This window comes from Homarus americanus, unplaced genomic scaffold, assembly GCF_018991925.1.
Source record: "Homarus americanus isolate GMGI-L3 unplaced genomic scaffold, GMGI_Hamer_2.0 scaffold34360, whole genome shotgun sequence".
NCBI lineage: Eukaryota > Metazoa > Arthropoda > Malacostraca > Decapoda > Nephropidae > Homarus > Homarus americanus.
This window is the reverse complement of record NW_024739403.1, coordinates 11778848-11794849: the sequence shown is the minus strand read 5'-3', so window position 1 is coordinate 11794849 and position 16002 is coordinate 11778848. Positions and strand designations below refer to the sequence as shown.

At 37.7% G+C, this 16002-nt stretch overlaps 1 protein-coding gene across 1 annotated transcript; it reads left to right on the top strand.

Moving 5' to 3' along the window:
• Positions 1 to 4962: 4962 nt before the first annotated feature.
• LOC121874672 lies at positions 4963 to 8407 on the top strand. The gene is made up of 3 exons (XM_042378904.1): positions 4963 to 4996; positions 7301 to 7517; positions 7754 to 8407. Exons 2-3 carry the CDS (start codon positions 7327 to 7329, stop codon positions 8001 to 8003), a joined length of 441 nt encoding a protein of 146 aa, XP_042234838.1. The 5' UTR covers positions 4963 to 4996; positions 7301 to 7326; the 3' UTR covers positions 8004 to 8407.
• Positions 8408 to 16002: the final 7595 nt, after the last annotated feature.

Here is a 16002-nt window from a genome sequence, read left to right as displayed (position 1 = left end):
ACCCCAGAATCTGGCAGTATATGTAGACATTGTTTAGGTGGTACAGGTGTCGTGTTATGTTCTTAAATGTAGAGAGGTGTGAAAAGGTTTACATAACATTTGAAGAGTCGTCAGATGCGTGGAGGTTCGAGTTGACCGGAACATATGGACGCTCCCACACATAGGTCAGGTCCTAGACATGCTCTGCAATGTCGAATGAACTTTCCCGGTGGTGAAGAGAAGGACTCCTCCAGCCGGCTGATGTGGAACTGGGTCCCTCTTTCGCTGAGGGCCCCCCAAGGTGAGGGTGTACTCTGCCCATCACTCACCATTGGGTCTACTGTCCACCGCCTCAAGCTGAAGTCCACCAAAATGAAGATGTAAATCTGTCCGTCACTCGCCCTTGGGTTTACTGTCCACCGCCTCGTAGTGAATCGGGAGGCTGAGGTGGAACTGGGTCCCTCCGTTGATGAAGACCCCCAAAGGTGTAGAGGTACTCTTCCCGTCACTCACCCTTGGGTGTGCAGTCCACCGCCTCGTACTGAATCAGCTGGCTGATGTGGAACTGGGTTTGCTGACCACAATGTCCGCCGCCACCCTCTCAAGGGTTCGGGGATCACTGTGAGAGGCCACATGGGTGCAGGTAGAACTCGCCCTCCGTCGCTGGTTCTGGCAAACATCACAAGTCCTCTTCTGTTTCTTTATTTTCCACCTTTCACTTCACATTCAAAATTTCTTAGAGTCCCCTCAAATGTACTAGTAATCATTTCGTAGTACAATATACGCGTTTGCACAAACTGCTGACAAGAGTGCAATTATCCGCGGTCTGTGTCCCTGTTCGGGCGCCAATTGTCATGGTTTTGGTATGAATCGGTGGTAGTAGGAGTGGATTATATTATATAAAGATAATAATATGTCGTTTTAGATAATAATATGTCGTTTTTCTTATTTCTTACCGTAGAGTTCGATACCTTCACACTGGTTACTTACAGGAGATTATGGCGTATCTACGTAGAAGTTCACTCCACCACTCGACATTCCATGATTTATACTTGATAAATGATGATTTAATGAATTCATTTAATTTTCAACATCCATCTAAGTTATTGGTTATACTGTCATAACCAATCAGTCATTACCTTTAGTAATAATAAGATAGGATCACAGATACGAGCAGATAATTGCACTTACATTTATTTGTCAAGCTTCCATACAATGATTTACAATTTGCATGGATATATGATCTACTCACGTTCACGCTGTAATAAAATTAATCTTCTAAAGAGAATTTTAACTTGGGGACACATGTGATTACTCTACTATGGATATAACTTAACAGAGCCTTAATTCTTCAAGTGATACATTTACTGCCAGCCTGGATTGCTTTTGTTGCAACCAGGCTTCCGCACAAGAACTTCTTTCCACGGGCCACAGCAACAAAAAGTACTCTTGGGTTACCACACATGGTGTCGCGTCACTGACAGTCACGGTAGACGGTTGTCGCGGCAAGGAGAACTGGTAAGCGTGACTTGAATTAACCATTTAGGTGGATTGCTTTTGTCGCAACCAGGCTTCCACACGTGATATTTCCACGGGGATAACAAACCTAGGTTAACACACTTAGTCTCGTGTCGATCACGGTCACAGGACGGAGTGGCGGTGGAGGACTCTGTGTGGTGTGGTGTCCCGCCCCCTTTCAGGAGGGAGAGGATGGAGACGATGTCTTAACTAACCCATGGCTCAGGGGATACTAGTCAAAATGAGGTTTTTGGGTGTGAAGCGATGAACAGTACAACACTGTTCCACTGCCCACCCCCCTAAAGGCTGGCTGACATACACTAATTGAAAAATACATGTCCCAGTTATGCCTCGCCGGGAGTCTTATCTCTGGTAAAACAAACTTTGGAGTTGGTTGCGTGGGTAAGCCCAACGCAACCCATGACAATGATATTATTATCTTTTGGCCATCCAGCGAATTTAATGATTTTTAAAATGACCGATTTTTACCAGTTAAGTTAGATTACATTAGATTAGTTAAGTTGGGTTAGGTTAGGTTTGGTGACATTGAAATTATGTTTTTTCAAATGCCAAGTAGGTGGATGACCTAAACATTCATTTTAACAAATTGATTATGAGTAGATCAAAAACATTATTCTTGTTTTTTTTACAAATTCAGACTCCGTAAAGTTCAAATGACAATCACTTCATGATAGATGTCTTACCCTATACACTAAAGCTACTTTATGTAAGAGCAAAAAAATTAGCACCAAATTGTATTGTTTAATACCAAAAGAAGTCATTGATGATAATATTTAATAACAATATTTCAGGTATTATGACCTGGTCGTCGGGACGGAACACCATCGTAAGTCGAGGAGAGACTGTAATACATTTTCATCATTAAACTCCTTGTATCTTACCTAACTCACCTTGATGATCCACTCAATTATAGCTAGATGTAGTAATTGTAGAAAGTAATCACAGGTATGACTCCCTTTACCGTTAATTGTTTTTATATTACAATTCTTGGATATTCAAAGACAATGAAATTATGAATCTTCAATAAATGTGATATACGTACATTCTAATGATGACAACGGAAATATGTCAGACTTGACGAATTAACTGTAACCAGAAATTAACATAAGTGAATTTGTCCTTAATCCAACCTTTAAAATGTGAAAGACAGTACAGTGTATACTTTATTTTATGATAGTTAAGTCAGTTTCCAGTTAGGTTAAGTTGGGTAAGTTAGGTTAACATTTTTATATAGATCATTAAAAATTTTAAAGGGGGTATAATTTTTCTTCTATGAATTTCTCCAAAAAAAGGGATCAAAGTTTTGGAATCACCTTAACAATATACACTACAGTACATTAGAAAAAACAATATTTTTTTTAGTGTGTGTTGCATATCAAACCAAACAAATATGAGTTTCCATTGAAATTTTTTATTTTTATTTTTTTAACAGAGAAAATTACCCTCAATATTTAGATGTTGGAAACTTATAAATATTAACCCTCATAAATATAGGTGTTTCAGGATTTGCAAATTTAACTAACACAATATTAATGACTTTATTTTCACTTACAGGTAGAGATACAGCTAACTATTCACCTTTCACCAATACTGAAGAAATAAATCTTGGTATCATTTGATTGATGGGGAATTTTTCCGGTTCCAGGGAAGATTTTGGAATTGGCTTTCTAACCTAACCTCGGAACTGGTTCCCAGACTCGGAACAGAAAAATTTGGAGACTTTCCTTAAAATCCCCAAATTATTCATAGACCAGAAAAAATGCAGTTTCTTTAATTTTCTGAACATATACCTTGGAGAAATCATAACATACTGTATGCCTTAATTATTATTAATATTATTTTTTTACACTCTCCATACATACGTTGATATTACGTATTAATTTATTTGTGAAATTTTTGGATGATTTTTCTTTTAAAATACTTTACTCTTGATCATCCATATATTATAACATATCCTGCTTTTATTAAAGGCTATATTCTGAAATAAGCATTATCATTGTATTCTTATCCTCATTATTATTACAGTTTATATTAAACATTACAAAATGCAGGACTGATTTGCAATTAACATTGCAGACTGTATTGAGGATATTTTTAAACCATTTAATTATTATCTTGTTCTATGTTTAACATTATTAGTCTCAGATTAGTTGGTAGAATTTCATGACTATACCTACTGTCAATGGGTTCCATGACATTTGCTCACAAGATGAACCTAATCTAACCTAACATGTCTTCATTTCCATAATAGTTGAGCATATGCCTTGTAAACAAGTCTGCACACTAACTATATGAAGGCTCTCTGGTGAGGATCCATATACAGTATTTACATGAAATATTTTTCCAAATATAAGACTTGTAAACAACAGATACTTTTCTCCGAATTCTGGTTTAGTATTGTATACATTTTTACTCCTGACATTGGGAAAGTGTTCATGTCTTGTTTTTTTGAACGGGTATTTATTGCATTACTATAATCAGGTGGAGAAATGGAGGAAACATTATCTGAAGCTTTCATATCTTGTAGATAACTGGCCTTGTATAATATGAAAGTAAAAATTTTGATATAAAGATAATTTCCTGTTTGATAGAAAACTAACGGTTATGGTGATATTTTTTCAAGATTTTATCCCAATTCATCTGTACAGTGAGTTCATCACTGTCATAACAAAATTATAATACCTAATATTGTACTTTGGTATGTTCTACTGACTTGATCCACAGAACAGGCCATAGTTCTCTTTATTACACTCACCCAACCCAAAGTTCATGAAAAACTTATAACTTTGTTAGATTTAATTAGGATAAAGAAGAAAGGAATAGATATTACACTCAATTCCTACATTTTTATGGTTGTCACAGGCTTTATTTACCTATATTCACTGTAAATGTCCGTATTTTATTCCCAGAATTGGCTTATAATCCAAGAAAATAGGAAAATGAGGTGCACCTTAGCTTGGGATTCAAGTTTTTATGCTCGTAAATCGTGTAGCAAGAGCAAACGTTTCGTGCCACTGACAATGTTTTCAGGGTGCAAGCATACCAACCTCCAAGTCATCCGGCAGTTGGTACACCTGACTACACTACGATGACGTAGTTACAACAAACAACAGTCGGGTACCACCATGGCCCATCTTGAAAAATCACAGAATTTTTGTTCCATTGTATTACGACCGCAGGGATACCACGGCATGGTATACATCAAGGTTGATCTTGCAATTGGCCCTATGTATTATTCGTTATTGGAACTTGGGGAAATTTTGAAAGCAAAATAAAGAAAATTGATTTGGATGCACATAAAATGTATAAATCTGCAAAGGAATTATTTTTTATACGATATACTCCATATAAAACAGCACATGCAGAATTGCTTTGTTCTTTTTAAAAGCGGTCTATGTTTGTGTATGAAAAATGCCGCCAGCCTCTACTTGTCTCATCGCCGTTTATATCCTCCAAATTCGCCTTACCATCATAAAAGGTAAGCCTTTAAGATAACTAATACAACTAATTTATGTGTAGAAATGTATTTAAATCAAATTAACCCCAAAAAAAGTCGTAAATGGTTTATTTTAAGAGTGGTAGAGAACAGCTTCCTCTGGGATGGTGAATGACGTCCTTTATCAGAATTAATATCGACTTAATTTTCGTAATGAGGGCAATGAATAACAGTCCAGCACTACCAAAATAATTATTTCCTTAGTATAAATACTTTGTAGCATAAATTTCATATTTTAATAAGTCCAAATATGCCGGGTAACCAATGCCAGGTGAATCCAAATTGGTCCAACCGTGATGGTCAATGGATGTCCTTTATCAGAAATAATATCGACCCAATTTTCGTAATGAGCGCAATTAATAACCGTCCAGCACTACCAAAATTATTATTTCCTAAGTATAATTACTTATTAGCCTGGATTTCATATTTTAATAAGTCCAAATATGCCAGGTAACTAGTGCTATGTACTTCCCAGGCATGTTTCATTTGTGTATCAGTTTAACCACAATTTGCTACTCATAAGATAAATTCAGTGACTTAAATTCATGTTATATTTTTTTATTCCCTTAGTGACTCAATGTATTACAAGAAAGAACTACTTTACGACTTGTTTGGGCCAACAGTTGGAGTGGTGATATTAATTAACTTTGCCATTGACAGTGGTAGAATCACATGTAGATAAATTGGCTTTGTATGTCCATGATTTCAACAAAAATGAATTAGTCCTTCGAAAGTAAATGGAATTGATGATATTATTATCTTTTGGCCATCCAGCGAATTTAATGATTTTAACTTAACCGATTTTTACCAGTTAAGTTAGGTTATGTTAGATTAGTTAAGTTCCTTTTATCCTCTTCACCACTGATCGGCTCGTTAGCCGCTTGGGCAATCGGTCACGTCTATGAGCATTTTTCCTTTTCATTTTTCCTCTTCACCAAAAGATCGGCTCACTACCCGTCCCGGCGATTGGTCACGTCTCTGTCACTGTTGGCAAATACTGGGCATGCACCGGCTCCTGAATGTACCTTAACCCGCTCTAGTGTTGGTCAAGTCATATCTTGAAAGAGCTCACACTCGGTGCCGTCACAACACTCTCTGGCAGATTGTTCCAAGAGTTCACAACCCTCACTCCGAAAAAGTTTGCCCTCACAGCTTTCTGGACTTGCGGCTTCTTTGGTTAGGTTTGGTGACATTGAAATTATGTTTTTTCAAATGCCAAGTAGGTGGATGACCTAAACATTCATTTTACGAAATTGATTATGAGTAGATAAAAAACATTAGTTGTGTTTTTTTTACAAATTCAGACTCCGTAAAGTTCAAATGACAATCACTTCATGATAGATGTTTCACCCTATACACTAAAGCTACTTTATGTAAGAGGAAAAAATTAGCACCAAATTGTATTGTTTAATACCAAAAGAAGTCATTGATGATAATATTAAATAACAATATTTCAGGTATTACGACCTGGTCGTCGGGACGGAACACTGTCGTAAGTCGAGGAGAGACTCCCTTTACCTTTAATTGTTTTTTTTTTTTATTAAAATTTTTGGATATTCAAAGATAATGAATTTATGATTCTTCAATAAATGTGATATACATTCTAATGATGACAACAGTAATATGTCAGACTTGACTAATTAACTGTAACCTGAAATTAACATAAGTGTATTTGTCCTTTATCCAACCTTTAAAATATGAAAGACAGTACTGTATACTTTATTTCATGATAGTTAAGTCAGTTTCCAGTTGGGTCATGTTAGCTGTGATTTTAGATGAAATTAACACTGGAGCGGGTTCAGGTACATTCAGGAGCCGGTGCATGCCCAGTATTTGCCAACGGTGCGTGACAGACACGTGACTGATCGCCCAGGGCGGCTAGCGAGCCAATATTTTGGTGAAGAAGATAAATGAAAAGGAAAAGTAATCAGAGATGAGACCGATCGCCCAAGCGGCTGACGAGCCGATCAGTGGCGAAGAGGATAAAAAAAAATAATAATAACTGACCATATGCATGATTCTCATCAAACTTACACGGAAAGTACCCAAAAAAATAAAAAGCCCACTAAAATCTACAGTTAACCCCTTTAGTATGATGCAAAGTCCTTGGTTATCACTGTACTATTTTGGGTACTCTGACTAATGCCAGATGAGTTTACTTGTCTAGGGGAGAGAGAGCTCTTGCTTCATAGTGAAGGGGTTACTTCTCGTTGAGGGGTTAATGGTTTTCGTTATGGTCAAGTTATTTTTTTAGTAGGTAGGTGAATTTATTTAATTTTTTTTCAGCATGGAATATTTCGTTGAATATTTGGATGAAGTCCAAGAAGTTTTGGATGTCATGGAGTAAGCGAGGGTGGCCAGAAACCATAGACGGCAGCGGATGGATCCTTCAAGGTTTTCACCGACGACGAGTTTATGCGGAGGTATCGGCTATCAAAACAGTGTGTTACAGCCTTGTTACAAGAAATTGGACACCATCTTCCAGCTTCCAGAAACAGGAGAGGTAATTGAACATAACAGCAGTTCAGACCAAACATGTACAGCAGTCATATTGATTTAGGTATTGCAGAATTATTAAAATTTTTGCTTCAAATTATATGTGAATTGCAGCCCTACAGCCTGCAATACCAGCCCATGTTAAAGAGACTGGTATATATCCATTCTCTGTGTATAAAGAAAACAGTGCATAATTTCACACCATAATTTATCCAAAACTAATTTGTACAAATACTTTTCTAGGTCTCCGTATCTTACCAAGACGCAGTTATTGGTTGCACTCTATTACCTAGCAACAGGTGATTTGCAGCTGACTGTTGGACTCGGCAGATATGTCACAGGCAAGCGTTTGTCGATCAATCAAGAGGGTTACCCGTGCCATCACCACCATTGCACCACGATACATTCGGTTCCCTTCCCCAGCAGAGGAGACTACTGCCATGCAGGAGTTCTCTGTCATTGTGAACATGCCATGCTGTATTGGTTGCATTGATGGTACCCTCATCCCCATCAGAGGACCTGGCGGTGATGATGCCGAGCTTTACCGCTGTCGCAAAGATTGCTTTGCCTACAATGTGATGGCTGGAGGTCATGCCAGGCGGACAGATATTGTAAATAGCCTTTATTAGTGTATTCTTTAACATGCAAGTTCTGTTTTACTTTTGTTGTCATTGTGAGGTATGTACCTAATATTGAGTTTATTTTTTCATGGATATTTTATATATTTTAGATTTTGTAAATTATTTCTCAATTCATTTCTATGTAGTGAGTTGTCTATACTTGTCTAATGTGTATGTAATGTGAGTAAGAATCCTCATCAATAGTGTGAGCATGTTCAGTATTTCATCATGGTTTGTTGTTTGGTTATATAACATTTAAATTCATATTCAACCAAATTGCCAATATGTTTAATTCATTATCAATTAATAATAAAGATAAACAAAGGAAAAAGCATATAACTATATCCTGTTTTATATTCAAATGTTTTATTATAAATTTGCTAAATATAGCTTAGCTTACAAAAATAATTATACTACCGTTTTTATACAATACATATTATTTCATTGCGATACAGTGGTCCCTCGGTTAACGAACGCCTCGGTTAACAAACTGCCTCCCATAAGATTCTTAAATTCGGTTAACGAACAAAAATTCGGTTAACGAATTTCTTACGAACCGACCTCAACATGTTTTCGCTTGCACTGGCCGGTCAACCAGCTTTAGTATTAGTCCACCAATACATTAATCGGTTCTAGGGCTTAAATTCCTTACTATTTTAGTAAATATCAAGAAGTTTATACTATTCAATAAATTTAAAAGTTTAATATTAACTTTTTTAGTCATTTTAACAATTATTGGACATAATTGAAGGTAAAGAAACTAGTTTCTGGCATGCCATCCAGCCTGTTAACACACCAGACAGGCGTTAGTCTCTCTGTTTTCAGTGGAGGTAACATCTTGCTTGAGACTCTCTTCAACTAAACGCTTTTTTTCTGTGTTTCCAAGCAAATTATTGGTCATTTTGAAATATATTTTACATATTGACAATATATAATGCAGTGCAGTGTTGATTTAAAGAAAATAATCTTGAAATACACCAAGAGAACTAAAATTTTATGGGTGAAATGGTGCCATGGGGTGACTTCTCTTCTACCCCAATGCCTTCTCTTCTTCCTTCTCCTCCACCTCCCACTTCAAATGCACATCATCATCATCATCATCCAGGAGCCTTCTACATACACACCTCAAAGTAAGTGAACTTTTCTACCATTTTTGTTGAATTTAGGCAATTTTCGGTGAGCTGGAACCAATTACCCAAAAACCCATTGAAACAATGGTTTCAGTTAACGAATTTTTCGATTCTAAATTAACCTAAATATTGCAAAATATTTGGCATTGCAAATATATATCACAAAATATAGATACCTTTTAAAAGAAATTAGTTTATTCTATAATTCAATTACTAAGAAACCATAAAGAATTTTTTTTAATTGTGAGAAATTAATTGAAAGTAAAGTTTAATGAAAATGGAAAAATAAATATATAAAATTACTTTCTTCTCGTGCAGTTCCTATAATATCATTCTTTGAATGTTTGGGTAAGGTTCACAAAGTTTCCGTTGCTGGAGTCCACCATCTTCTCTAATTTTTCAAAGAATCTTGATATCCTGGTGAAAGCATCTGTTTTCACTTCCTCTGTTCTGATCCATGACTCTTCTGATGTTATTCCCAAAGACAAGTACTTGGACATAAAGGATCGGGCTTCCTCCAGTTCCTCGGAGAACTTTGGAGGTCTTGGTGGTGGTCTTCCTCCTGTCTCTCTCATTTTTTTCCGAAAAGTTAAGTCTTCAGTCTTAACTCTGGAAGATTTTTTTTTAATGAAACCATATGAACAAAAAAACATGCTCTGATAGCCGGAATTGATATTTTCTCGGAAATTTGTTCCCACAGCTGGAAGTTTCCGGAAAATTACGGCTTTGGAATTTTCCAGTTAATTAGAGCTTATGAAATGATTTTCCGAGGAAATTTAAATTCCGGCTATCGGAGATTTTCTGTATTATATATATATATATATATATATATATATATATATATATATATATATATATATATATATATATATATATATATATATATATATATATATATGGTATGTTCAGAGAGAAAGTAGTTTGCTGTTGTCTAATCCATATTAACTATAGCTATCAGTAGGCTATTTAATCACTGCACTGCAAGATTATAGATCTCCCTGATATAGTAAGATTTTCTGGCGTTAGCAATAGCAATATACTAGTTAGGCCAAATGATGTTCATCACAGCAAAAGGGCTAACAATAACAATTATTTGATTGAAAGGCATACATGCATAAAAAATCATCTTAATTCATTATTATTATTACTTAACAATTACTGCTTCCTGTGCAATACTGGGACTAAAAATTGTAAGAAAGGGGAACAGCCATTACTCTAAAATAATTCAATATTTCAAAAAATAGTATTATTGTCGTTTCGGTCATCCAGCGAATTTTAGGATTTTAAGTTAAAGGTTCGGTTAGGTTAGGTTGAAATAATATATTTTCAACTTCCAAATTGGTGGATGACCGAAATGATAATTGTAACAAAATTAAAAGATGATGGTTAGCTATTTGAATTTGAAATAAAATGAGGGATTGATATCCCTGCTAATCCTACCTGACAAATTCTAATCCCATATCCTACAAATATTTTTATTTCATACATACTTTCTCTTTATATGCTCCCAGCATCTTTTTAACTGTTTAACAGTCCTGGGATCCTGCCCAGGGTTGCCTGCATTGAAAAAAGAGGCAATGTCTTGCCATGCCTGGAATTTTTTTCTGGCAGGCGAGGGTTTGAAACCTTTGAGGTTAGGGTGGCTTCCCTATCTTTAATAAGGGCAACAAGGTCCTGCCACTGTTTTTTCTGAGTGGTACAGCCTGCAATAAAAGGATACAATGAACATTTGATTAATATCTAAATATCTAGCTTGGTGAAGATGTCAAAATAGCATTTACAGATATTATTGTTGCTATGGCCATGTATGGGATAAGTATCATAATGATAGACATACAGTATATTTCGAGTTAACAATACAGTAATTGTTTTTGGCACAAAGATAAGTTTCTGTCTGACAGGCAGTTAACAGTTATAGTATGTTGATATTTTTCAAGATTTATCACAATTCATCTGTACAGTGTGTCCATAACTGTCATAAAATATAATGCATGATACTTTGGTATATTCTACTGACTTCATCCACAGACCAGGCCATAATTCTCTAGTAACAAACTGAATTCTTTATGTTATCAGCCTTATTTACCCATATTCACTCTATGTAATCGTATTTCATACCCAAAATTGGCTTAAAATCCTAGAAAATAGGCAAATAAGGTGCACCTTACCTTGATATTCACGTTAGCCATGCTAGTGCCTCCTCCCGGGAAAAGTTCAAAGCGCCAATATTTTGATGGTCACGGGTGCCAACCTCCAAGTCTTCTGCCAGTTGGTACACCTGAATACACTACGATGACGTAGTAACAACAAACGACGGTCGGGTACCACGGCATGGTGTACACCATGCACCATGGCCCATCTTGAATAATCACAAAATTTTCACGCCATTGTATTACGACCGCCGAGATACCACGGCATGGTGTACACCACGGCTGATCTTGCAATTGGCCCTAAGCTGCCTGGCAGAGGACTTTTGACCAGGACTGTACATTCCAACATGGCCTATACTGCTCCCCTCCTATAGTAGTGCTGAATATTGAAGAATCAATATTTATATATATATATATATATGTGTAACCGGTCGGAATTTACTGGACCCTTAATTTCTCACTTGACTTGGGGTTTAATAAAGATTATTAGATGGTAATTGCAGTGGAAGCGCCCCTTTGAAAAAAATCCCGAACGAGCAAGAGAACACTTAAATTTACTAAACAAAATGAATTGTCCATGACCCGTGGAAGGATAGTGTCTGTGACTGGGATGAATGAGACACACTGTAAAATTTAGACACTTATATTCCCTACAACACTACAGACACAATCAAATAATGGTACACCAACATGTGCACACCTCTTAACCTGAACTTAAAACACTACTCTGCAGAATAAAAGTTATACATGATATTGCAATTATTAGAAACTCAGACAATGCCTCATTAGACAACAATAAACTCAAGTATTAAGAAGTGTTGCTTGCACACATGAAACAGGCCTTAAGGGCTTTCAATAAAATAATATCACCTACTGAGAAAATGGTATTAAAAAAGTAAGAAGTTAATAACTCTACAATGAATAGGCCTTAAGGGCACTCAACAAAATTATATCCAGTCCTGAGAAAATGGTATAAAAAAATAAGAACTTATTAACTCCACCCTTGTCACATGCCTGAGCGCTCAGGAACTCGCAATGGCGTGAGGCATATGTTCACGCCTCCATTTCACACAAGCTATTAATAATTTGTTAATTGTACTTATTATATTATTAGTGTTCTTAGTTACTTAGGTTAATTGTATATTTATGTATGTTATTAATATGCATCATTGTGTTACTCTGTTAAGTCAAATGAAGAGTAGTATTAATTAATTATATAGATTATCTAGCAAATGTCCTGGATCACGTGATATGAGACGCGCTCCTCCACGGCGTGCCCCACGCTTCCCCAGTAGCGAAAAACCGTGGCATATGGTAGACGTGTCCATTCGTTCTCAAGCCTTGACCCTTGTCTAGTGCCTTGTCCAGTCTTCTGCAATGCCCAAGGGGTATCAGGTATTAGTGACACGTTTAGTTAGGCCTAGGAAGGGATCCTGGTGGTAAGGAATCTCCTGTTTGGTAGGAAATAACTATTTTGTAGGGATTGTATATATATTGTATGTCTATGTAATATAGTTATGTTAAGTAATATTCGTTTGGTCTAACTCCTTACGGTATATTTTCGCCCTTCCGGCATCACTCTTATTTTAATATACGATCACTTATTCCCTTAAATTCTTGTTTGCTAGTCAGTACTCCCTTTAGAACATAAATTGAATTAATTAATTATCTTCCCTTTTGTGATTCACTTATTTCAACTGTTCTTACTTATTCAAGTACATTTAGTTGAGTAGGTTTTTGTGGGGATAATTATTGCCGTGTTCCCTATTTGTTCCTTTATTTGTTAATAACTTGGGGTAGGTTTCACTTCCCAGGTATAAAGGGTAGTGGGATCGCGACAAGTGGGGGCCTGTGTCCGGGAACTAACCATTGTTGTGTCATATCAAGTGTTGTTACTCGCCAGGTGTTGTTTCATCGCTAAGTGTTTTTGGATGCAAGTTGCTGTGTTCACAGTGTTCATTTATATTGCTCCTGTTATTGCTTAAGCTACTGGTGAGTTAACCCTTATCTTGTGTACCAGGTGTTTGGTTAATCCCTTTCTGTGTTTCACAGTTGATTGCATTTTAATATTATTAATTAGCTAGCTAGTTAGCTTAGCTGCCACCGTTACTTTTTTTTCGCTACTCGATTTTGAGTTCAACATGTTTGACCTGGAAAGCTTTTTGGCTTCACCTTCAGCCGAAGTACTGAAGGGGCTTACTAAGGCAGAGTGGCAATCCCTCGCTGTTTATTATGAAGTAGAAGGCCGCTCTTCCATGAATAAGGCTAGGTTAGAAGAGGCTGTCCTCAACCACCTCGTTGACAATGAAATCATAGCCCAACCGTCGGGAAATTCAGAGGAAATTGTTACACCAAGTAATTTGGCCTTACAAGTTGAACTCAAGAGACTCGAGGTGGAGCTGGAAACTCTCAAACAACGAGGTTTGGCTCAAGGTAGTAATACTTCAACATTCAGTGTAGACAAATGTCTCAACAGTGTTCCTAAATTTAATGAGGAAGAACCAGACAAGTTCTTCTCTCTTTTTGAGAAAATTGCCCGACTTAACAAGTGGCCTGTTTCTCAATGGTCTCAACTTATTTATAGATCTTTCACTGGTAAAGCATTAGATGTGTTTTCTGCCCTCTCTGAGGATAAATGTCTAGACTATGCCCTTGTTAAGTCCGCAGTTTTGAGCGCTTATAAACTTGTTCCTGAAGCCTACCGGCAACAGTTCCGTAACTGCCGGAAGGCTGACAAACAAACATTTGTGGAGTTCTTCAGGCAGAAACAGGTCCTTTGTCGGAGGTGGATTGAAAGTGAGTCTGCCCATGTAGAACATGACAAGCTTGTTGAACTAATCCTGCTAGAGGAGGTTAGAAAGTGTATCCCAGGCGACATTCGAGCACACTTGGATCAGAGAGGTATCTGTACCCTGGCTGATGCTGGTCCAGTGGCTGACCATTATTCCTTAACTAATAGAAATGTAAATTCCAGGTCTTATGCTCCCGTGACCATTATTCCTTAACTAATAGAAATGTAAATTCCAGGTCTTATGCTCCCATGTCCCAGTCCTTCACTTCCTTCAAGCGGCCCACACCAACATCTACACCGGGGTCCCTGCCTCTTGTCATACCGACCCAACCCTCAGGTTCTGCATCATCTACCCCGGGTGAGCCCATGGTCCATGGGACAGGTGGATCTACTCCTACTGGTGAGAGAAACTCTAGTTGCAGGTACTGTAAGAAGCCAGGACATACCATCAGCGACTGTCTCAAGTTAAAGAAAAGAAATTCCTCTCACCAAGGATCCCCCGCTCTTTTGGTCAGGGTGGCCGAGCAATCGGAGAAATTATTGGAGCCCTGTGTCACTGCCCTCAGTCAGACTGTTGCCCTGGATGCTTCCCCCTCTTCTATGATATCAACCTTTGAACCATTTTGTTCTCCTGGTTCCTTAGCTTTGGATCAATTCAGTCAAACCACTTCTGTTAAACTCTTGAGAGACACAGGCTCAGCCTTATCTCTTGTTACTAAAGAAGCTGCTCCATTCCTGGATTCATGCTATACTGGTAGCTGGGTGCTTGTGAACGGTTTGACCCGTGGGTCGCGTATTCCCCTTTGTCAAGTGTACCTGCGGTCATCCATAAAGTCAGGCTATGTCACGTTAGGAGTAGTAGATAGCTTACCTGTAGAAGGGGTCTCTCTATTGATAGGAAATGACCTCGTTGGCGACATGATGTTCCCTAATGTTGTGATCTCATCTTGTCCCACTGCCGAGAATAATACTGTGCAGTTAGAAGTAGACTTTCCAGGGTTGTTCCCTGCGTGTGCTGTGACCAGTAGCATGAGCCGCAATACAGAGGTAGAAGAGACTAGTGAAGTTGATGAAGTTTCCCTCCAGGACTGTGAGAAGTCCGAGGATAATCTTATCCAGCCGGACCATACTGATCTTGGTCTCAGTGAATTTTTTGAGGATTCCCCACAACCAGATAACCTCCAGATTAGTTCTGATGGAGATAGGAACCCAGATGTCACTAGTTTTGGTTCCTCTCCCATCACTAGAAGTAAGTTTATTGAGCTACAAGCAGGGGATCCTGAGCTAGTAGGTTTTCTCAATAGGTCAGTTACTGAGACAGAAGCTGAGCAAGAATCAAATTGCTACTACACTAGGTCTGGGGTATTAATGTGGAAGTTCCGTCCCTCCAATTCTCCTGCCAATCACCCTTGGTTAGTTCATCATCAAGTTGTTATTCCCAAACCTTTGCGGCAGGACGTACTTAGTATCGCTCATGATGGGGTGGGTGGTCATTTAGGAGTTAAAAAGGCATATGCAAAAATTTTATCCCAGTTCTTTTGGCCTAGGATGAAGAAAGACGTCAGCTCTTACTGTCGCACTTGCCATGATTGTCATGTAGCGGGGAAACCGAACCCCAGTGTTAAACCATTCCCTCTGCAGCCTATCCCAGTCATTGAAGAGCCCTTTAGTAAGGTGGTCATAGATTGTGTCGGTCCCTTACCTAAGACCCCTCGTGGTCATCAGTTCTTGCTAACCATTATTGATTATGCAACCTGTTATCCTGAAGCCATTCCCTTGCGCCGCATCACAGCGAAGAATG

What these genes read in the sequence shown, in the direction of transcription:
- LOC121874672 (XM_042378904.1), top strand. Translation starts at nt 7,327, where the DNA reads ATGAAGTCCAAGAAGTTTTGGATGTCATGGAGTAAGCGAGGGTGGCCA. An exon ending in AGCTTCCAGAAACAGGAGAG is followed by an intron (nt 7,518 to 7,753) that starts GTAATTGAACAT and finishes ATACTTTTCTAG; the next exon opens with GTCTCCGTATCTTACCAAGA.